Below are 26889 nucleotides of genomic sequence, written 5' to 3'. Positions count from 1 at the left end.
CTATGTGTGTCACTTTTCCTATATCACTCTCTCACTAAAAACACACTACTCTCCCTTCTCTCTACATTTCATACCCCAAAACTCTTCAAACTCTTGATCCCCTTAGATCCATTGCATCTTCAACCCAAGTTCCTTCATCAAAGTTGAAGAACACCTCAAGAGCTAGATTGTGTACGGTGGAGATTGGGTTTTGGCACCATTGATTTCAAGGGTTTCATCTCATTTTCTTCTTCAAAACATGAGGTAGCACTACAAGAAATTACATTTTTCGCAACGCAACAAAATATGTTGCTAAAAGGGAAAATTCGTTAGCAAAGAGTTTTGCTGACACACAAGGCTACGTTGGCAACCCGTAGGCAAAAGTGAGTCAGCAAAAGTTTTTGCCGACGAAATTATCATTGCATTGGTAAAAGTAATGCCTTTAGTGACAAACACAGTCGTCGGTAAAAGCCTTCATCCATCGTCGGCAATTTACCTTGCGTCGGTAAAAGTCATTCAAATATGATGATTGTGACACTTTTCGCGACACAAATTTGCATGGGCAAAAATATACTTTTAGCAACAACATATGCGTCTGCAAAAGTAAACTTTTGGCGACACATTTACGTCGGTAAATGTTGCCATTTGCCAGCGATTTGTTTGTCGCTAAAACTTTACTTTTGGCAATGACAAATTAGTTTTGGCAAAAAATACATTTCTACCAGCACAGTATGAGTAGGCAAAAATAAACTTTTAGCGGCACATTTACGTCGGTAAATGTTGCCATTTGCCAACGATTTGGTTGCCGATAAAGCTATACTTTTTTAGCAAAAAATACACTTTTAGCAACACAATATGAGTGGGCAAAAATAAACTTTTGGCTACACATTTACCGACAAGTTGTTTGTCGAGAAAGCTTTACTTTTTGACAACAATAATTTTTGTAGCGGCAAAAAAAATTGAAAATCATTTATATTTTTTTATAAGATTTACATATTTACAAGAGGCATCCCTCAGGTACTACTATTACAAACTAATAACATTGATATTAAATCACCTAAAGTTGATGTGTAGACAAAAAAAATACTGTTGAAAAATATGCTTTTGGAAGCGGTGTATAAAACCTGAAAGGATAAACTCACTAAAATACTCAAATACATCCAAATTGTGAACCCATAGTAAAAACAGCAGATAACAAAATGAAAACATGAAACTAACAACCACCCAAATTTGTAGCAGACCAGCATCTAGTAGCAGCCTGCTTCACAGCAACATTGCAGCTGCAGCAGCAGCAGCCCAGCAAAATTCTACAACAGCACACTGGCGGCAACAGCAGCAGCAGACCAACAACCAACAACCATCAGCCACTAGTGCTCTGAAAAATGAGAGAAGAAAAATAGTTAATCATTGGGGGGGGGAGGGGGGGAATTTGGGGAAATCCTCTCTAATAATAGCGAGGCAGGGTGGGTTTCCATTACGTACGGATTTAATTGCCATCCATAATTCTACCCAAAAGATTCCACCAATGAATCTCCTTCATCAACAAAATCAACAAAAAATAACTATCTACTATGTAGACAATTCAACAACAAAAAAGTAGCATGATTTAAAGACGACTGATTAAGTTGCCATTTCTTTGTAGACAACATGTGCATGACTGGGGATTATTTGATATCAAACCAATAACCCATCTTGTGCAAGTCACTAGCTCGAGTACAAATGCAATGTATGTTTTTAGTAATTTCTCTAAGAACGTAATGAAAATGAACTCTTATGATTAGATGGATTAAAAAAATGATGCATTATTGTTAGAACTTACATCGTTCCTGCCACACGGGTACTGACATGAGTCATGTTGGCTGGGATAAGTTTTGGTAGACCAAAATCTGAAATTTTGGGTGTCAAGTCTTTGTCGAGGAGAATATTGCTAGTTTTGATATCTCGATGAACGATATGTGGTCGCACTTCCTCATGAAGAATGGCAAGTCCCCGTGCAATCCCAACGCAAATTCTAGTTCGTGTTCGCCAACTAAACTGGATGCTACTGTAACTTCCACCTGAAAGCCAAGGTCATGATAATGATGATGATGCTTTAAAGCTAAAGTTCGTAAATTGAGGTGCCAAATTTGTGTTTTTATGCCAATCCAACAAGTGTAAGAGTACCAAACTAAGAACGGATAGATTAAATTACCAATAAGTGTTTGCGCAAGGCTGTTATTCTCAAGGTAGTTGTAGACCAGAATTCTATGATCTTCATCCACGCAACAGCCATAGAGCTTGACTAAATTTTGTGCTCTATATCTAAAATCACTCTAATCTCTGTCAAGAACTCCTTCACTCCCTGTTTTGATTCAGGTGAAAGAACCTTTATTGCAGCAACATTCCCATTTTAAAGCCATCCCTAACCATCAATAAGCAAATTTTATTTGAAAACAATGTGTTAGTCTACAGAAGCAAGACCATAAATTAGTATTTTATTATATGATGATAAAGTTAGCATTATTGTGGAAATATGTCAACCAAATATACGCCTATTACCTTATGATCCATGCTTTCTAGAGCTAGCAGGGCATCGTCTTGACTAGTGTACTGAATAGAAGCATACCCCTTTGACCTCTTCACCTTTTCATCCATAACAAGCTTAACTGTCAGTGCAACTAGATAGAATTAGCAAACTTGAAGCATGTACTGGAACAAATAGGTAGACATGACACTTTCTTTTTCTTTTTTTCATGAACCAAGGAAAAAATATATGAAACATACCTTCGGCTATCTGGCCAAAATTTTCCTTCCTTAAACAAGTATCAGTGGTGGAATATGACATATCTGTCATTCATGATGCAAGGTAAGAACTTATGTCCGGGCAACAATTGATGTCATCTTGAAGAGAAATAGAGAATTTGGGCATTCAACAGATACTGAAATAGTCCATTGTCTTTCACTTAGAAGTTGAGATGAGTGCATTGCATTTGAAAGCATTTGAATATATGTACAACTACTCTTTTGCAAGTGTTAACCAAAACTACACAAATACAATTTCACAATGTCAGCTTTAATTTATAGGATAGAAAGATTACATATGTATCTACAGCATACTAGATTTCTCCTAATTCTACTAGAAAAAAGACTCAGAAATAGAGAATTTTGGCTCTTTGACCATTAAGACTTTTCTATACCCAATAAAATCACAAATAACAATCCAATAATATTCAACCTTTACAGTTTTCAACGTTCATATAATATTCAAATTCATTATAGGCTATGAACATATAATACAAATGACAAAATATAGCATGCATACACAGTCTAGTCCAAAAATAAGAATATACTAGTTGTTACCTTCCCTTCAAGATGCATGCCTGACAGGTGAAACTTCACCCACATTCCGCAACCCATTCTCTTCCAGCAAGTATTGCACTCATATCATCTGCAGTACGAAAATTCATCCCCAACTCCAAAACCTGCATTTAAAGATTTGTAATTAATAGATCATATCCAATTTTATTACAGCTGAAAGGTTTGTTGGTTCTTTAGCATACTTCTGTAACTTACATTCATGAAGCAGAGCCGAACTCTTTCCCTACTCAGTCTGTGTTCCTTAGTTGTAAATTGTATGTATAAAACAGTCCTTAATGCACCTTAGCGAGCCATTTGATGAAGATAAAAGGTTTTTATCTGTAATTTTTTTCCCAGTTTAGTTTGAAATTGCAAATATAACTTGACAATCATGATACTGCAATCTTACTTTATTCACTGAACACGGTCTCTTCAAATTCCATGAATATACATCACACATTTGGAAATTAATCTTACTGTATTGTCCTTGTAGATTAACAATCATAGAGTACAGTTTTAGACATACTAAATGCTATAATCTGCTGTTTCTGCATTACCAGTCACACAGTTGGAGGTATATTGGACAGAGCCATTGAAGCAGAGGACAAAAAACATGGAGATTTATTGAGGCTGGTGATACTTCCTCTCTTCTAACTCTCTTCTGTGTCTACTATTGGCTGTTCTGCTATACACTATGGTCACTTTAAAAATCCTTTCGTTATTTACATTATGTTACTATAATGTGAGCAGGATCATGTTGAGGGCTACCTTGAAATGTAAGCATTTTCACTTCCATCATCTAATCTAACCTACATACAGATACATCTCTAACATAATCAATGTGGCAGATCAAATAGAAAAGAAATGTAGTGAACTTCCTTACTTGACAGCAACAGAAAATTAAGTACATAAATGTGGAAAATAAAACCAAATCTTGTTCAAAAGGGCACCTGGCTGGATCCCCAAAATACTGAGACAATGAATCTGCACTTCTTCCCTGCAAGATAAATGTGTCGGTATACTTAACTAAGCAAGAACTTGCAGATTTTAACAAAAGAAAATCAAACCAAATTTACTGCTGAATTTTCCACTAAGATTAAAATTTCAGTATTGGCAAATCCCCTTTATTTTATATCTCAGCATCACTGCCAACAAACATACACTAGTTTTGTCATGAAACTAGAATTATGTACATCTATGAAGATCCAACAATTCCTTTACAAAAAGAAGAGTCAGCATTTTTCCTTTCAAGCATATTTCTAAATTTTTCTCTTTTACAGAAAACATTGTATGCCTACTCCTGGGCATAAATCAAGTTCCTGAGGTCGCTAATGCATCAATGTCATTTTATTGTTCCTTGCACGAGCATCAGACAACTTAAGTAGGCTGTCCAATTTGAATCCTATGGCAGATCCTGAAATACAAATGAGGACATCAATGCCAAAAGCTTTCCACCAAACAAAATATTACAGATCATAACATACTTCAATCTCACAGAATAATACCTCAAGCAGTGCCTTGGTTCAATGCATATCCTATAGTGAGAATCGTCTGCATTACTTGATGTAATCTTGCAGATTCTTTTACCTATAATAACGGGTATGATAGTAAGGTTCTGGGAGCTGTGTTTTTGTAAAGTGATAAAACAAAAAGGAGAGATTTAGCCCCTCAATAAAGCTTTGTATAAGGGGTGAAAAACACCACCTGGTCAAGCGAAACCATGAACATGTTAAATGGGTCATCAATCTAACTAGAGGTTCCAACTGTCTTCAAATACCTCAAAAAAAATAAAGTAGGTAGAAAGAGAGAATAAAAAGGGTTTCAATAGTTTTCAGAGTTATGCAACCACCAAACTTGACTAGTTCAAGGACCAGGGCAGTTGGAACCATCTAACAGCCTCAACTGCTGGATCCATCATTACGCACATTGGTCTTGTCTAAGTTTTCACACAACGCACCACATACTACCCTAATTCTCTTTTAACCTCACAAGAATCCACCACAAAATTAATCACAGATATAGATTGAAGAGGGAAGTTGAACAGATGAAATGGAATGCAATCAGGATTAAAAATACCTGGTGAAATTCAACAAGGAGATTATTGCTCGCAAGATATCTCTCAATTGATAAAGCAGCAATGCATCCTAAACCTGCTGCAGTTATGGCTTGCCTCCTTTCATGATCCTATATGAAGACCGGGAAACTGAAATACAAGTCTCAAAAAATTACAAGTTCAATGACTAATACAAATCTGTAAGATCATCATATACATGTTGGGCCCATTCCCTAACAGTTCATAATTTAAAATTAACCAAATTACCCTTAACTACTAAAATTTAATAAAACATAAATAAATCTATCTTGCCCATTTGTTCTCTGTAATACTTCTTTTAATACTAAATTAGAAATAATTACCTTTTAATCAATAACAAAGAGAATGTATTAAAGGAAGTTCAACAGAGAACAAGTGGCCAAGAAGTCCACCAAGCACAAGCTAAAAGCAAGATAAAAAACTGAAAGATTACATATCACACACAGCTTTCCAATATCTAACAATAAAAAATAAGGAAGTCTCCTTGAAAGAGGGGGCCGATGAAGCCCAAAAATATACAAAACAGAAAATTTTATCCCATAAACCCCTTAAATCTTCTATATTTATCCTCAAACACTCCTGAATTTCTTAGCGTGTCTTAGATAAATCTAAACATACCCCGTTAATGTTAGTGCAGATTCAGCAATATGACTCGGCATAAATTGATCCTTCAAAGCACGAATAGTTATCAAAGTTATTTTCTCTAAGACTCTTTTAACATATTGAGTCCTCCATGTATACTTCACTCATTCCATAACTGTTCATCTAAGAAAGGAAATACAGTATCATGGAAATATTTGTGCACTAGGATTGCACTAAAATTGTATACATCTCTTCCACCAGATATATATGCATTTGGTGAAAGTGTCCTGCAGCAGCCAAACCTAATCTATCCTACACCTTACTGATGGAGTTTCATTTCCCAAATGAGTAATTAATCCATTTTGAAATGCCAAAGCAGCACATTTTGGGGCATGTAATGAACCTGGAGAGTTCCATAAAATAACAAACAGAAGCAGGAAATAATCAAGTAACATTTGACATAGTTACCTGTACATCTCCGGCAGCAAATACACCTTCAATAGAAGTTTTTGCAGTACCCTCCACCAATACATAACCTTAGCTGTCAAGTTCAATTTGGCCTTCCAAAAATTGGCTATTTGGTGAATGACCTATCCCATAGAATAAGCCTTTTGCCTCAAGAACAGACTCGTCCCTAGTGTCAACTTTTCTAACCAAAATGCCAGACATTTGCCCTGTCGTATTGCTAACAATATCCAGAGTCTTTGTATTGAAGTGCACGGTGATATTTGGATTGTTGTAAACTCAGAAACATTCGCCATAATCAACCTGTTAAACAAACATTCAGGGAGTTGAAACTCAACATCTAAATTGTTCATTAGTAATTCTATTCACCAAATGGGGTGAAAAGAGCAACCCATCCCATTAAATACATCAAACTCGTATAACAAGAAAGAATCAAACTAGAACATGCATCCAAAAAGAAGGGGGCCACACACATGTGAGGGAATAGAAAACAACCACCACCATAAAGCAAACTTTGGGTCAAAGTTTCATATCCAGATATCATAATGCCCCCACACGCAATCATGTTAAACAATACAAGTTTAGGGGCAATACTCAATAACGAACTTAGGGGCAATACCACAACCAAAGAATTAGCATAAACATACCAACTAGGAAGCACAAATGCTTTTAAAAAGGTGCCCTGTGCGTATGGTGGTACGTGTTAGACACCAACACTCTTTGGACATGCCCCAACACTGTGAACGTATTGTATATTTAGCATTAGAGCATTAGAATTTCCTTTTAAGAGTTTCCTATTTTGTTCTTTCCTAATGTGTTTAGTGCATCTCTCTACTTAAGAAACATTCGGTCTTGTAATTGATTAAGAGATTAATGCAAAACTAATTTTCTTTCTTTCTCCTCTACCAAGTTCTGAGACCTTGACAATGGGGGTTATGAGAAACAACCACCCACCAATGCTGGACACACATCCTATCATTTTTCAAATCTTTTAAAACCAAACACACTTCAAACATTGGCAGCACACATCTCCCTTAGACGTGACACATGTAATTTATCTAGTCATACCGGAAGATCATTTTGGTGGTGTGCCACCCACTAGCAAGGGGCTTTTTTAATTTTAGGAATTCAAACGCCTAAAACTTCCAATTTGTTTTGGAATAGAGCTTTTTAAAATAAATATAAAAATAATGTAAATTTAAACATATTAATCCCTCTTCCTTTAGCTTTTTAAATTTGAGAATCCAAAAGCTTAAAACTTCCAATTTGTTTTAAAATAGAGGTTTTTAAAATAAATATGAGGAGTGACGTGTCAAGAAGATGATTAGTTGATATTTAAATATTCTCTAATTATCAACCAATCATCTGCTTGACACATTACTGAGTCTAGAAAGTGCATCTAAAAAGTGAACTTGTATATCATTTTCCTTATTATTATTTTGATATCTATTTATTTTTTCCCATGTCCATGTTTTTTTTATTTAAAATTTCCCTGTTAATGCGTACATATTGTATCACAGCCGCATGGTGTATACATGTATTCAGGCTTCTTATTATCCTAGCAAATCATCATATTATCTGGAAAATGTTTCCACTGGAAGCAAAATAGGAGCCATGGGTAATTTACTAATTGATTCAGGACAACACTGACCCGAAACAGTTGCTTAGGGTTGAAGATACTAACTACAGAGCTTAAGACCAGGATGACTAGTAAGCTTGCAAAATGTTGGGGGTAATAGTAGTATCTTTAGCTTGAAAAATTTATTAATCCGGGTTACCATATTATTGTAGCATCCTACTGATAAGCCTCACACATTGCATAATTAAGAGCATCATACAACACCATCTAGGAAGGTAACATAGTTACCAGTGAAATATGTCTCTTTGCTTCATTAAAAGCCCATTATCATATCTAAGTATAAAAAATAAGTAATTATAACCACAGAAAACAGTTTTAAGAGCCCAGTTTTAAGAAAGCAACACTTAGTGCTATGCGCCCAAATAGTAAATTGAAAGTCTAACATGCTTTTAGAAAGCAAAGAGGAATTTGGCACATTTTGCAGTTGTTCTTTCAATCGTCCTCTATTGGTCAAATATAAAACTACTCTTCAATATATCATTTAAAACAACTACAAGAAGATAAAAATAACTCTGTATTCCTATAAATTAATTGAGGTATTAATTAAACAAAAGAAAAGAGATGTACATTCTGCTAGCTGCAATTGCCGCTGATAAACAATGGAACAAAACTAATAATAAAGCGGATCTACTGCAGCACTGACAACTATGATAGAATTTGTGCAAAAAGTTGACCTTAAGTAAATTGAATTTCAAGTTTCATAAGCAGTACCTTATGTGGAAGATTGGAGTAAAGTAAAACAAATGAGAAAATTGGAAGAATGTAGAACAAAACCCTCCTATCAAGAAAAACCCCAATCTGCAACAAATATGTTACATCAAGTTAGAAAGGGGGAAATGTACTTTAACTCAAGTTGGACAATTTCAAAGAGATCCAAATTCTAAGCAACATGTATGCTGTATAGAATTTTAACTAAATGTCACTACATCAAAAGATCTGCAAACTATTATTACACTAAAACATGAATAGTTTAAGAAAAAGAAAAGCCTCGCTAGCTATTTATGCAAACAAAAACCAACTCAGAGAAGCATTTAACATTAAAGATTTTTAAATAAGTTCTTATGCTTATAAAACATGTAATATGATTAGCAGGCGAAATGACCATCAGTACTTTACTGAGCTCAAAAGAAAAAACATTTCTCGGGACCACTTTTCTAGTAAGATATAATACCCACTACACTGCACTCCAGAGTTGTTAACCATGACAATAGAGAAGAATCTGAAAAACGTAGACATCCAATCCAAGCAGCAAGCATATCTCATCACACTGTGACTGAACAACTAGCATATACACGAGAATGAGATGCCTGGCAAGGCAAGAAACAGCTTTTTATATCAGTTTCTAGACTTACCAAAAAGAGAGGATATGACGCAAGCAACGAGCGGGGAAGTGCTGAAGTGAAGTACCAATAAAATGGGATGTGTCTAGAGAGTAAATATTGAGGAACAAATAAAATATGAATTTCACAAGATACTCTAGTTATGTCAATGGTGTATTTTGACGAGAGTTTTGAGGAATTTATGACATAAAAAGTATAATAGAGTAGCACAAACAGGCCACTACCTGAGCATAGCTGAGCAGCCAAGAATTAAAACACCCAAAAAACAGTAGCAAACTTACCAACAACATAGCACACCAGAGACCATCACAGCAGCAACCATGCCCAGACCACCCTCAGCCATTGACACAGATTCCAGTGAACACTGCTTCCATATGAAGAATACATCTAATTAAACAAACTGACATATGCATAGCTCAGCTCCTATTCCTAATGCAATATTGAACCTGCTGCCATGTCATGATCCTTGCCCCATTTAGCAGCAACTAAAAGTGATAACTCAGAGCCCACCCAGCAACGGGGCAGCCTCCTTATAAGCCCAGAGAACTCGAGGCCAATCCACAGCAATAGACAACAATATCACCAACCTCAAGGCCACACTCCAAAACAGCATGTCAATTTAGTATCAGTTAGGTAAAACAGCATGTAAATCCAAATCTTTTAGAAGAAAAATTCCAATAAATATTAGAAAATACAAAGTAATTAGTTTGTAGTTAATAACATTCCTATAAGGGAGAAAAAAGAAAAATTTTAGACTTAAATTCATATACAACAAATTAGATATTAGCATATTCCTATCGATGTGTATTTTTAATAGAACCCACTGAAGTCAAGGAGCATTTAACCAAAAAATAACATGATATGCAAAACTTCTGCACCTGCTTTCACTTTTTCTCCTTTCTCCCCCCCCTAAGGTTAGGCTCCAAACCTTCAACCCAATGCTTTTTGAAAAGGCAGAAGGATAACAATTTCTCATTTGCAAAATTCAAGAATAGGAACATTGTTACAGTTGAAAGTCAATCATGTCACATAACAAACAGAGGCTTGGTTTCAAAAAATTAAGCCTTAACATGCCTAAGAAAGTTAATCAAAACTAACAAGTAAATGACAACAACATACTGACAGTCTAGCAAGCGCAATGATTTCAGCTTATGGATGACATATAAGTGGTAATTTGGCTTCTTTGTGATATTATTATCAAGAAGACTAAGAAACTGCAGCTTAGGGAGTGATGCAAGAGGATCAATCTCAACCAAATTCGTTAGTTGATTGTTAGTGAGAACCAAAGTATGCAACTTGGGCAAGAACTCTGCAAATCCACAAAACAGAACATATCAAGCTTATGTTTGCTGAATAAGCATTATATTTTGTGATTTATTCACATTTTTATTTCACCAAACTTTTCATCTCCTTGGTGATTTCTCATATATAACATGATAAGCTTCAAATATAGCCATTTTCTTTATATATATATCTATACACAAGATCCAGAGGATTGCACCCGCCCATTGATAGTGAGTATCCTGTGGAGGCCAAATGGCCCATTTCACTAGCATAGAAAATGAAGGTAGAAACATTATCAGTTATGTACAACTATTTAGATTTTTTAATAATGTTTTCATCTTTCCATTTCAAAATTATGAGTCATTCAGATAATGGCATCTAATTTAATAACTATTCATTTTGTTTTTTGCTATTTATGAAATAAAGAAGTCCATGTTACTCAAGGAGAAACAAAACAGAGCTGAAGCCAGCCATACATGAACAATTGATGCTATCACATCTTAAGTCTAAATGGCCCATTAATTCCACTCCCACAGGTCAACTACCCCTAGACCACACACAAAAAGCACTAAAAAAAGGTACAATTCATAGCTCTAAACCCCACCAATTCATAGCCCTCGTATAACTACTATTTTTTTCCTTTTGCATAGAGAAATTGACACTCGACGCAAGGAGAGAAAGGAATTCATAGAAATTAAGTGAGGTGTTCACTTGTAATAATACTATAGAGATATAGATAGATATGTATTAAAATAACACCCACAAGAAAACAACATAAAAGCATAGGAAGAGCCAGCCATTCTTAGTGGCATTTTATCAAGCACCTAGGAGGCATAAATAACATATATATAGTTTTCTTCTCTGCTAGACAGTAGAAATGAAATAGAGATACATAGAGATACCTAAGAAAACATAGATTCACAAACATACCCAGCCAAAAACAACAAAGAGAAACAGAGAAGTAATCATCGTACACATAACACAAATCATCTTGATATGGAGAGTCACGATTTTGGTATATGTTAATATTTAGATACATACAAACATATGCAAACGTCACACAAAGACAAGGAAGAGAATCACCTCATACGAATTTTCTTTCCAGCAAAAACCTAGCACAAATCTTGAATAAAGAGAGAATGGTGAAAGTAAAATAGGAACCATTAGAAGTAAAAATCAAAATTACCTGAAAAATTGGCAATGACAACGAAACCTTAATTTTTCAATCAAAACCCCCCAAATAAAAACCCAAAATTCTCAATTTAAAACTTAACTTCTCAAAATTTTTATTTTTATTTTTCAATTAAAGTCCCCAAAATCACTAAACATATACATGAAATAGAACAAATGGTGATAGAAAAATCTGAACAGAGTTTGGCTAGAAACAGAAAAATCTACCTCCAAAGGGCTTCGGGACTACCGTGTTTGCCTCTCAATCTCCACCGATTCAATTGATAGTAGAACTTTGAAGAACAACGGTTTGAAGAACCCTTTCCCCTTCCAACCAATTCACTGCCTTTCTTCTCCCTCTGTTTCTTCTATGTTACTTATGATTAGAACCCACAATCAGTGGCTTGTAGGTCGCCCATGCGGTTTCGTAAAAAATCAATTTTATTGTAGTGTATGACATAAAAGATGAAATTATATAAAAATAATAAAAAGAAAATTAATTTTTTTTAGTTTTTTAGGAGAAAAAAAATTAAACTAGTTTATGAAAATAAAATCAAACATATTGAAATTGATAATCTAACCACATTTTTTAGAAAAGTTTAAATTAACTCAAATTAGCCATGTCAACTTAAGAGTATGTTTAGCCTTGATGGGTTCATTTTGTGATCTAATTCAATGATCACTTTAATTTTACAATTCAATAACTAGAATATTTAAAACTCTTTCAAAAGTTATAATAAAAACACAAATCAATAAATCACCTGTTTCACTAGTAAAACTTTTACCGACGAATAGTGTTATCGTCGCTAAATGTTTAACTCTTTGCCCACGCCAACTTGTCGTCACCAAAAGTAAATACACTAATAGCAACGCTCATTGTGTTGGTAAAAAATAAGCCTTGTAGCTAAAACTTTTGAAATTTTGGTGCCAACAAATAATTTTCGTGCTTAAAGAATGTTATGCTTTTTTAGCAACGATAGTAAATTGTGTCGGTAAAGGTATACTTTTACCAACGAAATTCATCACTGTGTCGCAAAAAATATACTTTTCGCTACGAAAAATTGACATCGTCGCCAAAAGTAGTTGCCAAAAGTGCAATTTCTTGTAGTGTAGTAACTTCTTTGAGTTATATATACATGTCTATGCAAGGTTAATGTGATTTTGGAGCATTCTTAAAGACATTATAAAAAGGTTTTGGTTTTTAGCGCAAGAAGTTAATGGTTTTGCAAAAGAAATCCATCTTTTGTTTCATTGAAAGATTTTCTTGAATAATTGAAGCTCATTGTCATAAAAATCATGTTTTTGGTGAGATTTTACCAAGAAATTGAGAAATGCATTGTTTCGGTGAAAAACCTAGAAATTTGGGGGGTTTGTTGGATGTTGAGAAATTATGATTCTACTTGTGTTAAATGAATGTTCAAATGGAGATTTCATGACATTAGATGTAAAATGTCAAATTTCTTAGTATATGCGAAATTAGTAAATTTCCTTGGAATCTATTGTATATGTAGATATGTATATGAATCTTGAAATGACAAAATGTTGAGACCTTATGAGATGTGGAAATGTTGCAACACTTGGATAGAGGTAAAAGTTCATGAATTATCCGTGTTAAATGTATTGGAAAAAGAAAGTGGAAATTGTGATCGCAAATGGAACAATTGTGGGGAAATTATTTTAATGGTTGCATGATACATCGCATGGGTAATCACTACATGGCATGGTTAATTGTTGCATTGCATGGATAACTGTGGCATTGACATTTCAATATATAGCTAGTTATAATTATTGAATTGGGATTTGAAACTTGCATTGAGAAAGAATTATTGAGAAATGAGAACTATTGTAATGTCTTGGGATAAATATGTTAGTAAATCCGGATAGGAGGTGTAGATGGAATTGATTAAATTGGCCTGAGTGTCCGGGGTGAAAGACCGAAAACACACGCGGAGGAGGTACTACTTCCTTTCCGGTTAGCAACCGGTAAAGTAGGTTTTTGATAGTGCTAGTTATGCCTACTTGCAGATACCAACCCAGGGATTACCTAAGTTGTATTTACCGCCCCAATGAATTAAACAGCAAATTTCTAAATTGTAAAGAATTTCAAGTTAGCGTTGTGCATGGTGGTTTTCAAAAAGATGTAAACGAACTCTTTTTTTGGGGCGTAGCATGGCATGTGCATTTCATATTGGGAATTCTTGCATAAACGTATATACTTTGTTAAGATTTCTCTACTGGGCTTTATGCTCACCCCTATGGGACTTTAGTGCAGGAAAAGATGTGGTGAACCCGCCAAACTAGGGCGTGGGAGTATGTTTTGAGAGTATAAGGCTCTTTTGTTGTGATTAAAATTTTTGCAAGCCAAGGGCTATTCATGTGTGGGTCCGAAAGACCATTTTTGTGTAACCAGGCTTAAGTCTTGGAATATGTAAGCCTTCAAGGGCATTTTATTTATTTTGGGATTTGATGTTCTACATGCTATAGATTCATGTATTTCTATATCATTGAATGTATAATTCGCATGTGAGACTTCCGTACAAACCTTATTGATTAATGATGTAAAGGTTGGAGAATTGCTATTATTCTTTAATGGATGTTGGTTGATGTACCTAATTTGTGTTGGGTGATTTTAAGGCGTTACAACTTGGTATCAGAGTTATCGGGTTTGAATACTTGGGGCTCACGGGGAGTGGTTGTTATACCACGGTGGGTTCATTTCACATGATTAGGTGATGTTTCGGATTTTGTGATTATGTGATAACATGTTTATGTGACTATATGGGTATGAGATTGGACTTTTGGGATGTTATATGCGCCTATTAAATTCCTTGAGGTCTCATTAGAAGGATATTTGATCAATACTCGTTCTATTAAGAATTCTTGGTTTTTCACGAGATGAATCTCATCACAAAAGAATAATCCGTATATGCTTACGTAACTAAGTGCTAATGTGAAGTGGAATTGAATTGTTTGTGTGGTAGAACATATATGGAATTGTTGTAGTCAAACTTGTGAGGCAAGTTGCGAGCACATTTGGAATTATGTGCTAAATTGTTTATCTTGTTCCTTAAGTAGGATGTTAGGAAGGGGTCAAACCCGTGGTGGTAGAGGTGGAAGGTGTGGTAGAGCTCGCAGGGGGGTGCATGGAGTGTCGGTTCATGAGGTTCCGGTACAAGATGAGGGGTTAGGCCAAGCTAATATGGCCGAGCAAGTGGGGCAAGCAGAAATTCCAAGGGAAATGGGTCAAGCCACAATGGGGAACCCTAGCCTGAGAAATGGCAGGGGCCTTGAGGGTATCGATGAGTATACTGAGGGTAGAGAATCAAGCTAGAGAGAATGTCGTAGAGACGAGGGCGAGCTTTCTCACTAGGGAGTTTTTGCGGGCCAAGCCGGATGAGTTCCATGGTGGCCCCGAGCCTAAGAAAGCAGATAAGTGGCTCGAACAGACAGTGAAGACATTTGAGATGCTTCACATCGAAGGCAGTGAGCTTAGAGTGACTCTTGTGAGTTACTACCTCAAAGGGAATGCAGGCTAATGGTGGAAATACGCCAAGGGCCGAATAGAACCAACATGGGAAGCATTTGTGGTGGTTTTCCAAGACAAGTACCTACCTCCCACTGCTAGGGAGAGGTTGAGGCAGGAATTTCAGGACCTTAAGCAACTCAATATTTCCGTGGCCAAGTTTGAAGCAGCCTTCTCTAGTTTGTCCCGGTTTGCACCGGAGTTAGTGGCAATGGAAAAGCGTCGTTGCATTGAGTTTGAGAAGAAACTAAGAACAAAAATCTTGTTCAAGGTTGCCGGGAACATGATCCGGAATTATGATCGACTTGTGGAAGCGATGGCACACGTAGAGATTACCGTAGAGGCCAAGGAGGAGAGAATTCGAGGGTCAAGGTCGAGGGGTCAAGGGTCGCAAGGGGACTATAGGCCAAACAAAAAGAGAAAGAACACATTTTCATCCTAGTCCCAACCGCAGCAGTCTAGATCTACCTTTCCCTTGCCTAGTGCAGGCCCGGGGAAGAGTGCGCAAAGTGGTTTTTCTTGTTTCAAGTGTGGCCAACTAGGTCACAAGGCCTTTGCATGTCCACAGAAGGGAGGAGGACAACAGATGTTGCCACCACCACCACCTAACCGATGTTAAAGTCAATCTCAAAGTAGGGGGTAGGGGCCTACTTGATATCAGTGCAGTCAGCCAGGGCACATAAAGAGAGCTTGCCCGCAGTTGGGAGGTGCATCTGGCATCAGGGTCGAGGCTGACTCAGAGCCACTAACAGGATCACTCAGTCCAGACTTTGCGAGCTAATCAGGGAGCCGCTTCGGCTTAGTCAGTGCAGCAGGCCTATGCTCCGAGAGATAAGTAGGTTGACTAGAGGCCACAGGAGCGCGTATATGCTGTTACCGCACCAGAGCAATTGCTAGGATCCTCGATTGTGAGAGGTATTTTTGTTGTGTGTAATTCTTTGGCTAATGTGTTGAAAGATACGAGTGCGTCTCATTCATTCATATCTATTGCATTTGCGTCTGTATTGGGATTAGAGGTGGCACGGTTAGCATCTCCGCTCAGAGTAGAGTCACCAGTTGGGGGTACAGTTGCCTTAGATGGGGGGTGTCATGGTTGTGAGATAGAGGTTACCAGGCGTCGACTCCCGTTTGCTTTTGTGTTGCTAGACATGTTGAGTTTTGATGTTATTCTAGTTATGGATTATTTATCTTCATATCAAGCAGTGACTGATTGTTTTTGCCAGAGGGTCACAGTGTACACCTCAAGTGGTGATTGTTTTTACTTTCTGGGGGATAGGGTTGATAAGGTCTTGTCGCCAGTTTTTGACCCTCATAGTAGAAACGAGCTTAGTGGCCTTCTTGCTACTCTCTTGGATAGTGAGAGTGATGAGACTCGTGTTGAGTTGCCAAGGGTAGTTTGTGAATACCCGGACGAATTTCCCGAGGATCTTACTAGTTTGCCACCCCACCAGGAGATTGAGTGAGTGCCTAGAACGACACCAATTTCTATGGCGCCTTATAGATTTGCATCTGTGGAGTTGCATGAGTTGAAGATTCAACTCCAAGAGCTTTTAGACAAGGGTTTCATTCGCCCTAGTACATCGCCTTGGGGAGCGTCGGCTTTCTTTGCGAAGAAGAAGGATGGGTCGTTGCGGTTGTGTATTGATTACCGTAAACTGAACCGGTTTACCGTTAAGAACAAGTATCCTTTACCCAGAATAGATGATTTGTTTGACCAACTTAAAGGGTCTTGTTGCTTTTCAAAGATAGATTTGAGGTCAAGATTCCATCAGTTGAGGGTTCGGGAGGAGGACATCCAGAAAACGGTCTTTCGTACGCGTTATAACCACTATGAATTCCTTGTAATACCTTTTGGGTTGACTAATGCACCGGCTTCCTTTATGGATTTGATGAACCGAATTTTTAGAGAATACTTGGATCATTTTGTGGTTGTCTTTGTGGGCAGCATCTTAATTTATTCAACTTCCGAGGAAGAGCATGAGACTCATTTGAGGGTAGTACTTGACTTGCTTAGAGAGCACCAGTTGTATGCCAAATTTGAGAAATGCGAGTTTTGGCTCACTGAAGTGAAGTTTTTGGGTCATGTAGTGTCAAGAGAGGAAGTATCTGTATATTCTTCAAAAATAAACGCCATGCAGGATTGGGAACAACCCAAAAATATTTTTGAGATTCGGAGTTTCTTGGGATTGGTAGGGTATTATCGATGTTTTGTAAGGGACTTTTCTAGACTAGCCGCGCCTTTGACTAGATTGACTAGAAAAGGGGTCAAGTTTGTGTGGAGTGAGGCTTGTTAAAAGTCTTTCCAACAGCTTAAGGTTAGACTGACTACCGCACCGATGTTGATAATTTCGAAAAGAGGTTTGGGTTACACTGTGTATTGTGATGCGTCTCGGGATGGGCTTGGTTGTGTCTTGATGCAACGGGGAAAGGTTGTAGCTTACGGTTCATGACAATTGAAAACTCATGAGAAGAATTACCCCACCCACGACTTGAAGTTAGCAGCAGTAGTGTTTGCCTTGAAAATTTGGAAGCATTATTTGTATGGTGAGAATTTTGAGGTTTTCTCCGATCATAAGAGTCTAAAATATTTATTTTCTAAAAAAGACTTGAATTTATGCCAACGGAGGTGGATGGAATTTTTGGAGGATTATGACTTTAAGTTACACTATCATCCGGGAAAGGCCAACGTAGTGGCCAACGCCTTAAGTCGGAAATCCGTGAGTAGTTTGGTGAGTGTGGCTATTCAGGAATCGGTTATGTTGGGTGACATCAGCAAGTTTGAATTGCACTTGGGTGAGCCCGATGAGGGTGTAACTTTGTTTACCTTGAGTGCTCAACCTACCTTAATTAGTAAAGTTATAAAGGCACAACAAGAAGACCGTGAAGTAAAGTCAATTCGTGATAGAATCTCTAACGGGAAGGAAGAGAAGGGTTTGAACATCCACTCAAATCTGAGTGTACGATTCCTAGACCGTTTGTTTGTACGAGAATCTTGTAGAGAGGAAGCGCTTCAGGAGTTCCATCACTCACGCCTTGCGGTACATCCGGGAAGCACCAAAATGTATGATGATCTTAGCCGTCAGTTTTGGTGGAGGGGTATGAAGCAGGATGTCGCTTCCTTTGTGTCAAAGTGCCTTACTTGTCAACAAGTGAAGGCTGAACACCAAAGCCTAGCGGGTTTGTTACAACCCTTACCGATAGCCGAGTGAAAATGGGAACACGTTACCATGGATTTTGTAGTTGGGCTTCCTAGAACACAGTGAGGCAATGATGCGATTTGGGTGATTGTTGATAGGTTGACTAAGTCTACACATTTCATTCTGATGCGTACCAGCGACTCAATTAAGCACTTGGCAAAATTGTACATTAAAGAGATAGTTCGACTTCACAGAGTTCCTGTAACCATAGTATTAGATAGAGATCCTCATTTTACTATCTGGTTGTGGCAAAGCCTTTAAGAGGCATTGGAAATTAAGTTGACCTTTAGCACCACTTACCACCCTCAAACCGATGGGCAGTCGGAGCGTACCATTCAAATTTTGGAGGACATGCTTAGAGCTTGTGTCCTTGATTTCAAGAGGCCTTGGGAAAGACATTTGCCGTTGATTGAATGTGCCTATAACAATAGTTATCAAGCTAGCATCGAGATGTCACCATTTGAGGCCTTGTATAGCCGACCTTGTAGATCACCGGTTTGTTGGGCCGAGGTGGGGGATGCACCATTGTTGGGTCCAGAAATTGTTAGGAAGACAACCGTGAAAGTTTCTCTCATTGAAAAGAGGTTAGCTACGGCTCAAAACCGATAGAAAAGTTATGCCGATAAAAGGAGACGACCTTTGTCTTTCGAAGTGGGTGACCATGTTTTCCTTAAGATCTCACCTAGGCAGCGTTTGATGAGATTCGGTAAGAGTGGTAAGTTGTCTCCGAGGTTTATTGGGCCTTTCAAGATATTGGAGAGAATTGGGGAGGTGCCGTATCAGCTGGCTTTACCACCACAACTTTCGAGGGTTCACAATGTGTTCCATATGTCTATGCTTAGGAAGTATGAACCCGACCCTTCTCACGTGCTTGATTGGGTTGATTTGGAGGTAGATGATGATGCCTCTTACGAAGAGCGACCGGTTCAAATACTAAACACCCGGGAGCAAGTGCTATGGGGCAAAATTGTACCGTTATTAAATGTGTTGTGGAGGCAAGATGGGGTTGAGGTGGCAACTTAGGAACGGGAAGCGGAGGTCTGCTCCAAGTATCCAGATTTGTTTGGGAATGCTTAGTTGTTTTAAATTGTAATATTCCCTATTGTTGAAGGAAAAAGTGTTAAAATTGTTAATCACATGTTGTTATATGTATTGTTAATCTAAGCATGAGGTTGTGGTGGAATGATATTTTGGTAGAAAGCTTCATTTCGGATGCCTATTATAAGCAGTTGTCGTTTGGAAATAATGACGACGATGATGATGATGGTAAATGTTGGTTGAAGATCGATTTTGTGATTTGAAATTATGATGGCACAGTCATGATTGCTAGAACCCATTTGTGTGGTTAGTTTATTTAAATTTCGAGGACAAAATTTCCTATGGTGGGGAGGTTGTGATGACCAGTTTCGTATACGTCACTTCACTTATTGTCCTCTTTGGGTTTGTTGTGTTCAAAAGCTTTTTCTCAAATTTCGGTCCTTGTTTATTCCGAGTTTGAGTGTCACTCGTTTAAAAGGGTGCTCGGTCGAGTCTGGAGTGTCTGGAATCGAACCAGAAAAAAATTCTGGGCTGAAGGACCAGGGCCGCACGTGCCAGGGATGAGGCCGCACGTGTGGGGAAGTGTGGGCTCTTGAACATTGCACACTACATTATATGCAGGTGCGGAGGGGAAGTACGGGAAGGTGCCGCACGTGCGGGGATCAAAGCCGCACATGTGGGGGCAAGTGTCGCACGTGCAGATGGGCATGAGTCTGTAAAGCTCTATTTTTCTTCTCTTTTTGGGTTGTGTGTGTCACTTTTCCTATACCACTCTCTCACTAAAAACACATTACTCTCCCTTCTCTCTACATTTCATAGCCCAAAACTCTTCAAACTCTTGATCCCCTTGTATCCATTGCATCTTCAACCCAAGTTCCTTCATCAAAGTTGAAGAGCTCCTCAAGAGCTACATTGTGTATAGTGGAGATTGGGTTTTGGCACTATTGATTTCAAGGGTTTCATCTCATTTTCTTCTTCAAAACTTGAGGTAGTAACTTCTTTGAGTTATGTATACATGTCTATGCAAGGTTAATGTGATTTTGGAGCTTTCTTAAAGACATTATAAAAAGGTTTTGGTTTTTAACTCAAGAAGTTAATGGTTTTGCAAAAGAAATCCATCTTTTGTTTCTTTGAAAGATTTTCTTGAATAATTGAAGCTCATTGTCATAAAAATCATGTTTTTGGTGAGATTTTACTAAGAAATTGAGAAATGCATTGTTTCGGTGAAAAACCTAGAAATTTGGGGGGTTTGTTGGATGTTGAGAAATTATGATTCTACTTGTGTTAAATGAATGTTCAAATGGAGATTTCATGACATTAGATGTAAAATGTCAAATTTCTTAGTATATGCGAAATTAGTAAGTTTCCTTGGAATCTATTGTATATGTAGATATGTATATGAATCTTGAAATGACAAAATGTTGAGACCTTATGAGATGTGGAAATGTCGCAACACTTGGATAGAGGTAAAGTTCATGAATTATACATGTTAAATGTATTGGAAAACGGAAGTGGAAATTGTGATCGCAAATGGAACAATTGTGGGGAAATTATGTTATTGTTTGGATGATACGTCGCATGGGTAATCACTACATGGCATGGTTAATTGTTGCATTGCATGGATAGTTGTGGCATTGACATTTCAATATATAGCTAGTTATAATTATTGAATTGGGATTTGAAACTTGCTTTGAGAAAGAATTATTGAGAAATGAGAACTATTGTAATGTCTTGGGATAAATACGTTGGTAAATCCGGATATGAAGTGTAGATTGAATTGATTAAGTTGGCCTGAGTGTTCGGGGTAAAAGACCGAAAACACGCGCGGAGGAGGTACCACTTCCCTTCTGGTTAGCAACCGGTAAAGTGGGTTTTTGGTAGTGCTAGTTATGCCTACTTGTAGACACCAACTCAGGGATTACCTGAGTTGTATTTATCGCCCCAATGAATTAAACAATAAATTTCTGAATTGTAGAGAATTTCAAGTTATCGTTGTACATGGTGATTTTCAAAGAGATGTAAACGAACTCTTTTTTTGGGGCGTAGCATGGCATGTGCATTTCATATTGGGAATTCTTGCATAAACGTATATACTTCGTTAAGATTTCTCTACTGGGCTTTATGCTCACCCCTATGGGACTTTGGTGCTGGAAAAGATGTAGTGAACCCGCCAAACTAGGGCGTGGAAGTATGTTTTGAGAGTATAAGGCTCTTTTGTTGTGATTGTAATTTTTGCAAGCCAAGGGCTATTCATGTATGGGTCCGAGAGACCATTTTTGTGTAACCGAGCTTAAGCCTTGGAATATGTAAGTCTTCAAGGGCATTTTATTTATTTTGGGATTTGATGTTCTGCATGCTATAGATTCATGTATTTCTATATCATTGAATGTATAATTCACATGTGGGACTTTTGCACAAACCTTATTGATTAATGATGTAAAGGTTGGAGAATTACTATTATTCTTTAATGGATGTTGGTTAATGTACCTAATTTGTGTTGGGTTATTTTGGGCCGTTACAAAAACGCCACCAAACACAGCCTATAGTTGACAAACGAGACTTTAGTCTTAAGTTAAATCTGATAGGCTACCATCCAATTAAAAATTATACTCTTTTTTTTTTAAATGATTAAAAAAATTGGAACTATTACTCTATAGTGATGTTAGAGGAAACAAATTATACATAAAAAAAGAAAGTTTATAATTTTAATTATTAATATTTATATAATTTTTCATTAATTTGGAATTTGTTTTCACAAACTACACTGATGTATAGTTTCTATAAAAAAATTTAACGAAACGTCACAAAAAATCAGACTAAGTAGTCATATGTCCACCTTGCCTGATGCACAAATGCACACCACAAATTAATCTATTTAAATTTTATTAATTCTTTTTTAATGTTGGGCAAATTACACTTTGCACTCCTACACTTTGTATCAAATCTCACTTTGGCTCCTACACATGAAATCATGACAATCAACCCCCTGCACTTCTGGTCAAATTCCACTTTAATCCTTGCACATGAAATTGTGACAGTTAACCTTCTGTACTTTTGGTAAAATCTCACTTTGATCTCTATACAAGCGTCAATTTTCCTTTCTATTATCAATTATTTAAATATTTAATAGAATCTTGTCATGTGATAAGAATGTAACTATGACATGAGCGTAAGAAAGGATAATTATCTACATTTTTTACCAATATACACTTTATCCCAAAATTTACATCAAAATATGACTGTATTAGACTAAAATAAAATGAAAATTATGAACAATTAAGAAAATGAACTAGGATTTTACATAAATTAAAATCACAAAACTCTATTTTTTGTGGTAACACAGTCTTTTGTCTATTCATATTTCTTTCTCTTTAATTTCTTTGTCGCATTTTTTTTAATTTCAAAAACTCTACTTTCTTCTTTTTTGGTCACAATTTTTACCATACAAATATATATATATATATATTATATAGCTCTCAAATACTTATCACGTAAGAAAAAGTGTATTAGTAGAAACATAGATGATTTTCTTCTCTTACTCTTATTTCGTAGTCACATTTTTGTCACATAACTGGATTTTGTTAAAGATTTAAAAATGAAGTAACAGAAAAGGGACATTGACAATTGTGTAGGGACCAAAGTAGGATTTGAGTAAAAGTGCAAGGGGTTGATTGTCACGATTTCATGTGTAGGGACTAAAGTGAGATTTGACTAGAAATGTAAAGATTGACTATCATAATTTCATATGTAAGAGTCAAAGTGAAATTTGATACAAAGTACAATAGTGCAAGGCATAATTTACCCTTTAATGTTTGACCCACCGATTAACAAGTCATGGCAACAAAACTTTTTCCAACTATACAGTTCTATGATAATGCCTATTGGCTACTTTTATTTATTTGTTTAAGTGTTTCTTAGAGATATCATTGCAATTCTGAGGCTCCCGTATTTTGGTTAGATTTATCTAACTCAAATGAAGGAATTCACCACTAGAGTAAGTAGGGAATGCATCAATCCTCAGTACATGAGGTAAAGTCACTTGTGTAAATGGATCCTTAATTGTGCCTCAAGAATCGAGCTCTACTCACTTGTGTAAAAGGCCAACGCCTTTCCACAATGCCGCCGCCACCCTCGGTGGTCCTATTGGCTACTTGTACTAATTTTCTACCTGTGTTATACGTGAATTTTGTTTCAAATTTGATTTTTTTAATAAGAATTTATTTGGGGATTGATTTTTTTAAAAAAATTTTTATTTTTTTAATAAAATGACATGTACAAAAATAGAGATGATGGGTTAAGTTTTTATATTTGTTTTTTTTTTTTAACTTTTTGACTATTTTAATCAATTGCGAATAAATAGATCTCGTGATATTTGAAAATAATATAAATTTGACATAATTATATTGGACACTTATAAAATTTTAGTTCATATAACACTCTTTTTGTGTGTGTGTGTGTGTGTGTGTGTGGGTGTCAACAATACGCTAGTCATAAAAATAGAAGAAAAAAAAAATGATGTTGTTTTCTCTTTTACAATGAAATGCAAATTTTATTTTATTTATTATTACATCTTTATATCATTTGCATTATTTCGGTCCCTTTTTCTTTATAAACATTTTATGATTCAATCATGGTTTTCAATGTCAGATTATTTCAGTTGATTGATTTATTTATTTAGGAAAAGTTTTTTATTCTGTATAACATCTTGTTCTATTGTAGACTCAAGGCACAATAGAAGCTCGATATTCCCTGCGAATCAAATAACTAGATTTTTATGGTGTAATCAATTAGTGAAAGTAATTAATTTTTTTGGAATTAATATGGAATAATCATTTTTATCTTCCGATTGAAAATACCTTTTGTTTATGTTTCAATCGAGTTATATAAATTGAATCTAAAATATTTATAAAGAAAACATTGGAGTTTCAACCCTAACCTTAACAAAGAAAATTAGAACATCATAAACTAAACTAAAACACTCTGTATTGAAATGAATGAACTCTCCGAAAAAAATTGTTCTCTTCCTCAATGAGATTGACATGTATTTATAGAGGTCACTGGGGCCGTAAATTTGGATAGATTCTAGCATCATCCAGCCAATAGAATTTCTGCATGCACCTTTCAACCATCAGCCATTCAATTGCCTTTGGAACTCATTCATCAAATAGAATTCTGCCTCATACATCTTTGCATTATCCAACCAATAAGATTTTTCCCTAACATTACATTGCATCACTCATCCAATTAAGTTTCTTCATCCACGTAACTGTGTTTTGTTGATTGGCCGTATGATGCTATTTGGGGAATGAATTTGATTTGGGCTCCCTTTCCTTTAATTTCCATTTAGTCCCATCATTTATTCTAATTGCAAATTATTCTATAAAAATTAAAATTAAATCATTAAACTCACAACTAAAAATAAAGTAGGGGAATTAAATTAATAAGAGTGTATTAATGATTAAAAATAATAAAATAATTATACATTTTTTACCATTCATCACCAAACTAAAAGGGAAGTCAGTATAATATGCTAAAAATATAAGACTTGTTGTATTTTCCCTAATTCTCAGAGAGATCAGTGTAATTTACTCTTTTTTTTCGGGAAAAAAAGCAGCATCATTCAAAACTAATCATCATCAATTTATTTCAATGGTAAAGTTCATGTAATTGTTTCTAAAATTTTAAGTTTCATGTGTCAAAAATATTTTAGAGTTTCAAATTTAAGCAAATAAATGTGTTCTTTTAAAACTAAGAGATGTGTCCCTAATAAAAACACACTACAATTTCTATATAAGACATTAACTTTCAACATGTTAATTTGGGTTTCTTCTCTTGTTTTTTTATTTATTATTTTCATATATATTTTTTATCATAAACGATTTATTTACCTTTTTCTATGTGCGCAAACGTCATAAGTACCGATAGTAATTTGATTTGTATCTAGGAGTTGTCCATTAGCTATTAATACGTTCGTGTGGTTAGGTAGTAACAACTTTAAAAAAGCAATTATATGTCTCACATAATGACAAGCCAAAATTTATTTACTTTACTTTTGATTTAAATATTTATAGCAATATTGATGGTTTATTGTATAAAATTTCCCCCAACATCTTGTGCAAAGCACAGATGACAGCAATGGGTGGAGTAGCATAGAGCAGTGGCCAACAGCTTTTATGCTGTGTTTGGTTGGGAGGTTTGGGGAGGGATTTGGAAAGGGAAAGGGAAAAGGTTTGTGAAACTAGGTGAAAGGTATACATTTCACCTAACTTTTTCCTTTCCCTTTCCAAATCACTCCTCAAATCCTCCAACCAAACACAACGTTAGTGTTCTTGATACTGGTGGAATTGATAACAAGTACATCGTCTAAATTTTTCCATCCACAAAGGATTTCCAATACCATAGCACCTTCCACTTGCATTTCAATAATGAGTTTTTTTTTTTTTTTTTTTTTTTTGTGGTTGAAATAGTTATTTGTATTTTATAAGCTATAAGTAGAAGCTGCACCAAATACTCTTACACAAACTTTCAATATAAAAAAAGAGAGTTATAAACAGCTCATAAGTTGCACCAAATAGTCCCATTCATAAACTAAAAGGCTGTGATTTCTCGACACAATATTCCACCAATCTCGCCAAGTTCAGATCGTGAGTGCTGCCTATTATCTTGACTTGTTCAGCCAAGAAAAAGACTTATTAACATGGCCTAAGCCAACAAGATACTTCACTGCAACTTTGGTTTTACCATTGCTTAGAAGAGAGCTCCTTCAAAGACCGATATCATCCTTGCCAAAGTTTCCTTATATCAGTCAGTGACTTTGAGCTCACAGTAAGAGAATCTCATGAGCATTGCCGGCACTTCTTTATCTAATAATCCTCTGCGATTTCATCAGTTCCTCTTTTCTAACTTGGAAAGGAAAACACATATGGAAATTATAATAAAGAGACCGGAAAAACACTCGGCTGGATTCCAGTTTGATTACAAATCTGATTATTGACTTAACCTGCACTTTATATTGACCTTTATTGAGATAATCTCTGTTAGTATATATAGAGCATTTTCCACTTGAATTTTTATTGGATACTTCACTTGAACAAAACAGAGCAGCTCCGCAGTAGCAACTACTTAAACGGGCTTAGCTTCCAGCAATACTCTTCATGCCTGTGTATTCGTTGTATTTGAGTTGTCCGCCTTGACAATGAAGTAGGTAAAATTCTTTAACTTTATGAGCTTGTGATATTTTGAAG

General features: G+C 36.1%; 1 protein-coding gene across 4 annotated transcripts; it reads right to left on the bottom strand.

Annotated features, from left to right (window-relative positions):
- Positions 1 to 917: 917 nt before the first annotated feature.
- Positions 918 to 12339, bottom strand: LOC114271699 (organelle RRM domain-containing protein 1, chloroplastic). 4 transcript variants are annotated; one of them, XM_082911671.1, is made up of 16 exons: positions 12116 to 12305; positions 11801 to 11903; positions 9715 to 9797; positions 9265 to 9400; positions 8805 to 8891; positions 6458 to 6757; positions 5392 to 5518; positions 4821 to 4902; positions 4266 to 4729; positions 3532 to 3654; positions 3319 to 3440; positions 2743 to 3001; positions 2518 to 2624; positions 2171 to 2380; positions 1799 to 2036; positions 918 to 1354 (listed from the first exon to the last, which is right to left on the bottom strand). In XM_082911671.1, exons 2-4 carry the CDS (start codon positions 11879 to 11881, stop codon positions 9289 to 9291), a joined length of 276 nt encoding a protein of 91 aa, XP_082767797.1. In that variant the 5' UTR covers positions 11882 to 11903; positions 12116 to 12305; the 3' UTR covers positions 918 to 1354; positions 1799 to 2036; positions 2171 to 2380; positions 2518 to 2624; positions 2743 to 3001; positions 3319 to 3440; positions 3532 to 3654; positions 4266 to 4729; positions 4821 to 4902; positions 5392 to 5518; positions 6458 to 6757; positions 8805 to 8891; positions 9265 to 9288. The 4 variants fall into 4 exon arrangements, with proteins under 4 accessions (XP_082767797.1, XP_082767796.1, XP_082767799.1 ...); XM_082911670.1 differs by having other exon boundaries at positions 11801 to 12310; XM_082911673.1 differs by lacking the exon at positions 9265 to 9400 and having other exon boundaries at positions 2171 to 2320; positions 5392 to 5499; positions 9715 to 12339.
- Between the last annotated feature and the right edge of the window lie 14550 nt (positions 12340 to 26889).

This window comes from Camellia sinensis, unplaced genomic scaffold, assembly GCF_055761805.1.
Source record: "Camellia sinensis isolate YWXY unplaced genomic scaffold, ASM5576180v1 Unanchor12, whole genome shotgun sequence".
Taxonomy (NCBI): domain Eukaryota; kingdom Viridiplantae; phylum Streptophyta; class Magnoliopsida; order Ericales; family Theaceae; genus Camellia; species Camellia sinensis.
This window is presented reverse-complemented; position numbering and strand designations above follow the sequence as displayed.

Coding starts and splice junctions, on each gene's coding strand:
- LOC114271699 (XM_082911670.1), bottom strand. CDS start 11,881: ATGGTTCCTATTTTACTTTCACCATTCTCTCTTTATTCAAGATTTGTG. Junction 9,798..11,800: donor GGAAAGAAAATTCGTATGAG/GTGATTCTCTTC, acceptor ATATGGAAGCAG/TGTTCACTGGAATCTGTGTC. Junction 9,401..9,714: donor TCTGGTGTGCTATGTTGTTG/GTAAGTTTGCTA, acceptor TTGCCTTGCCAG/GCATCTCATTCTCGTGTATA.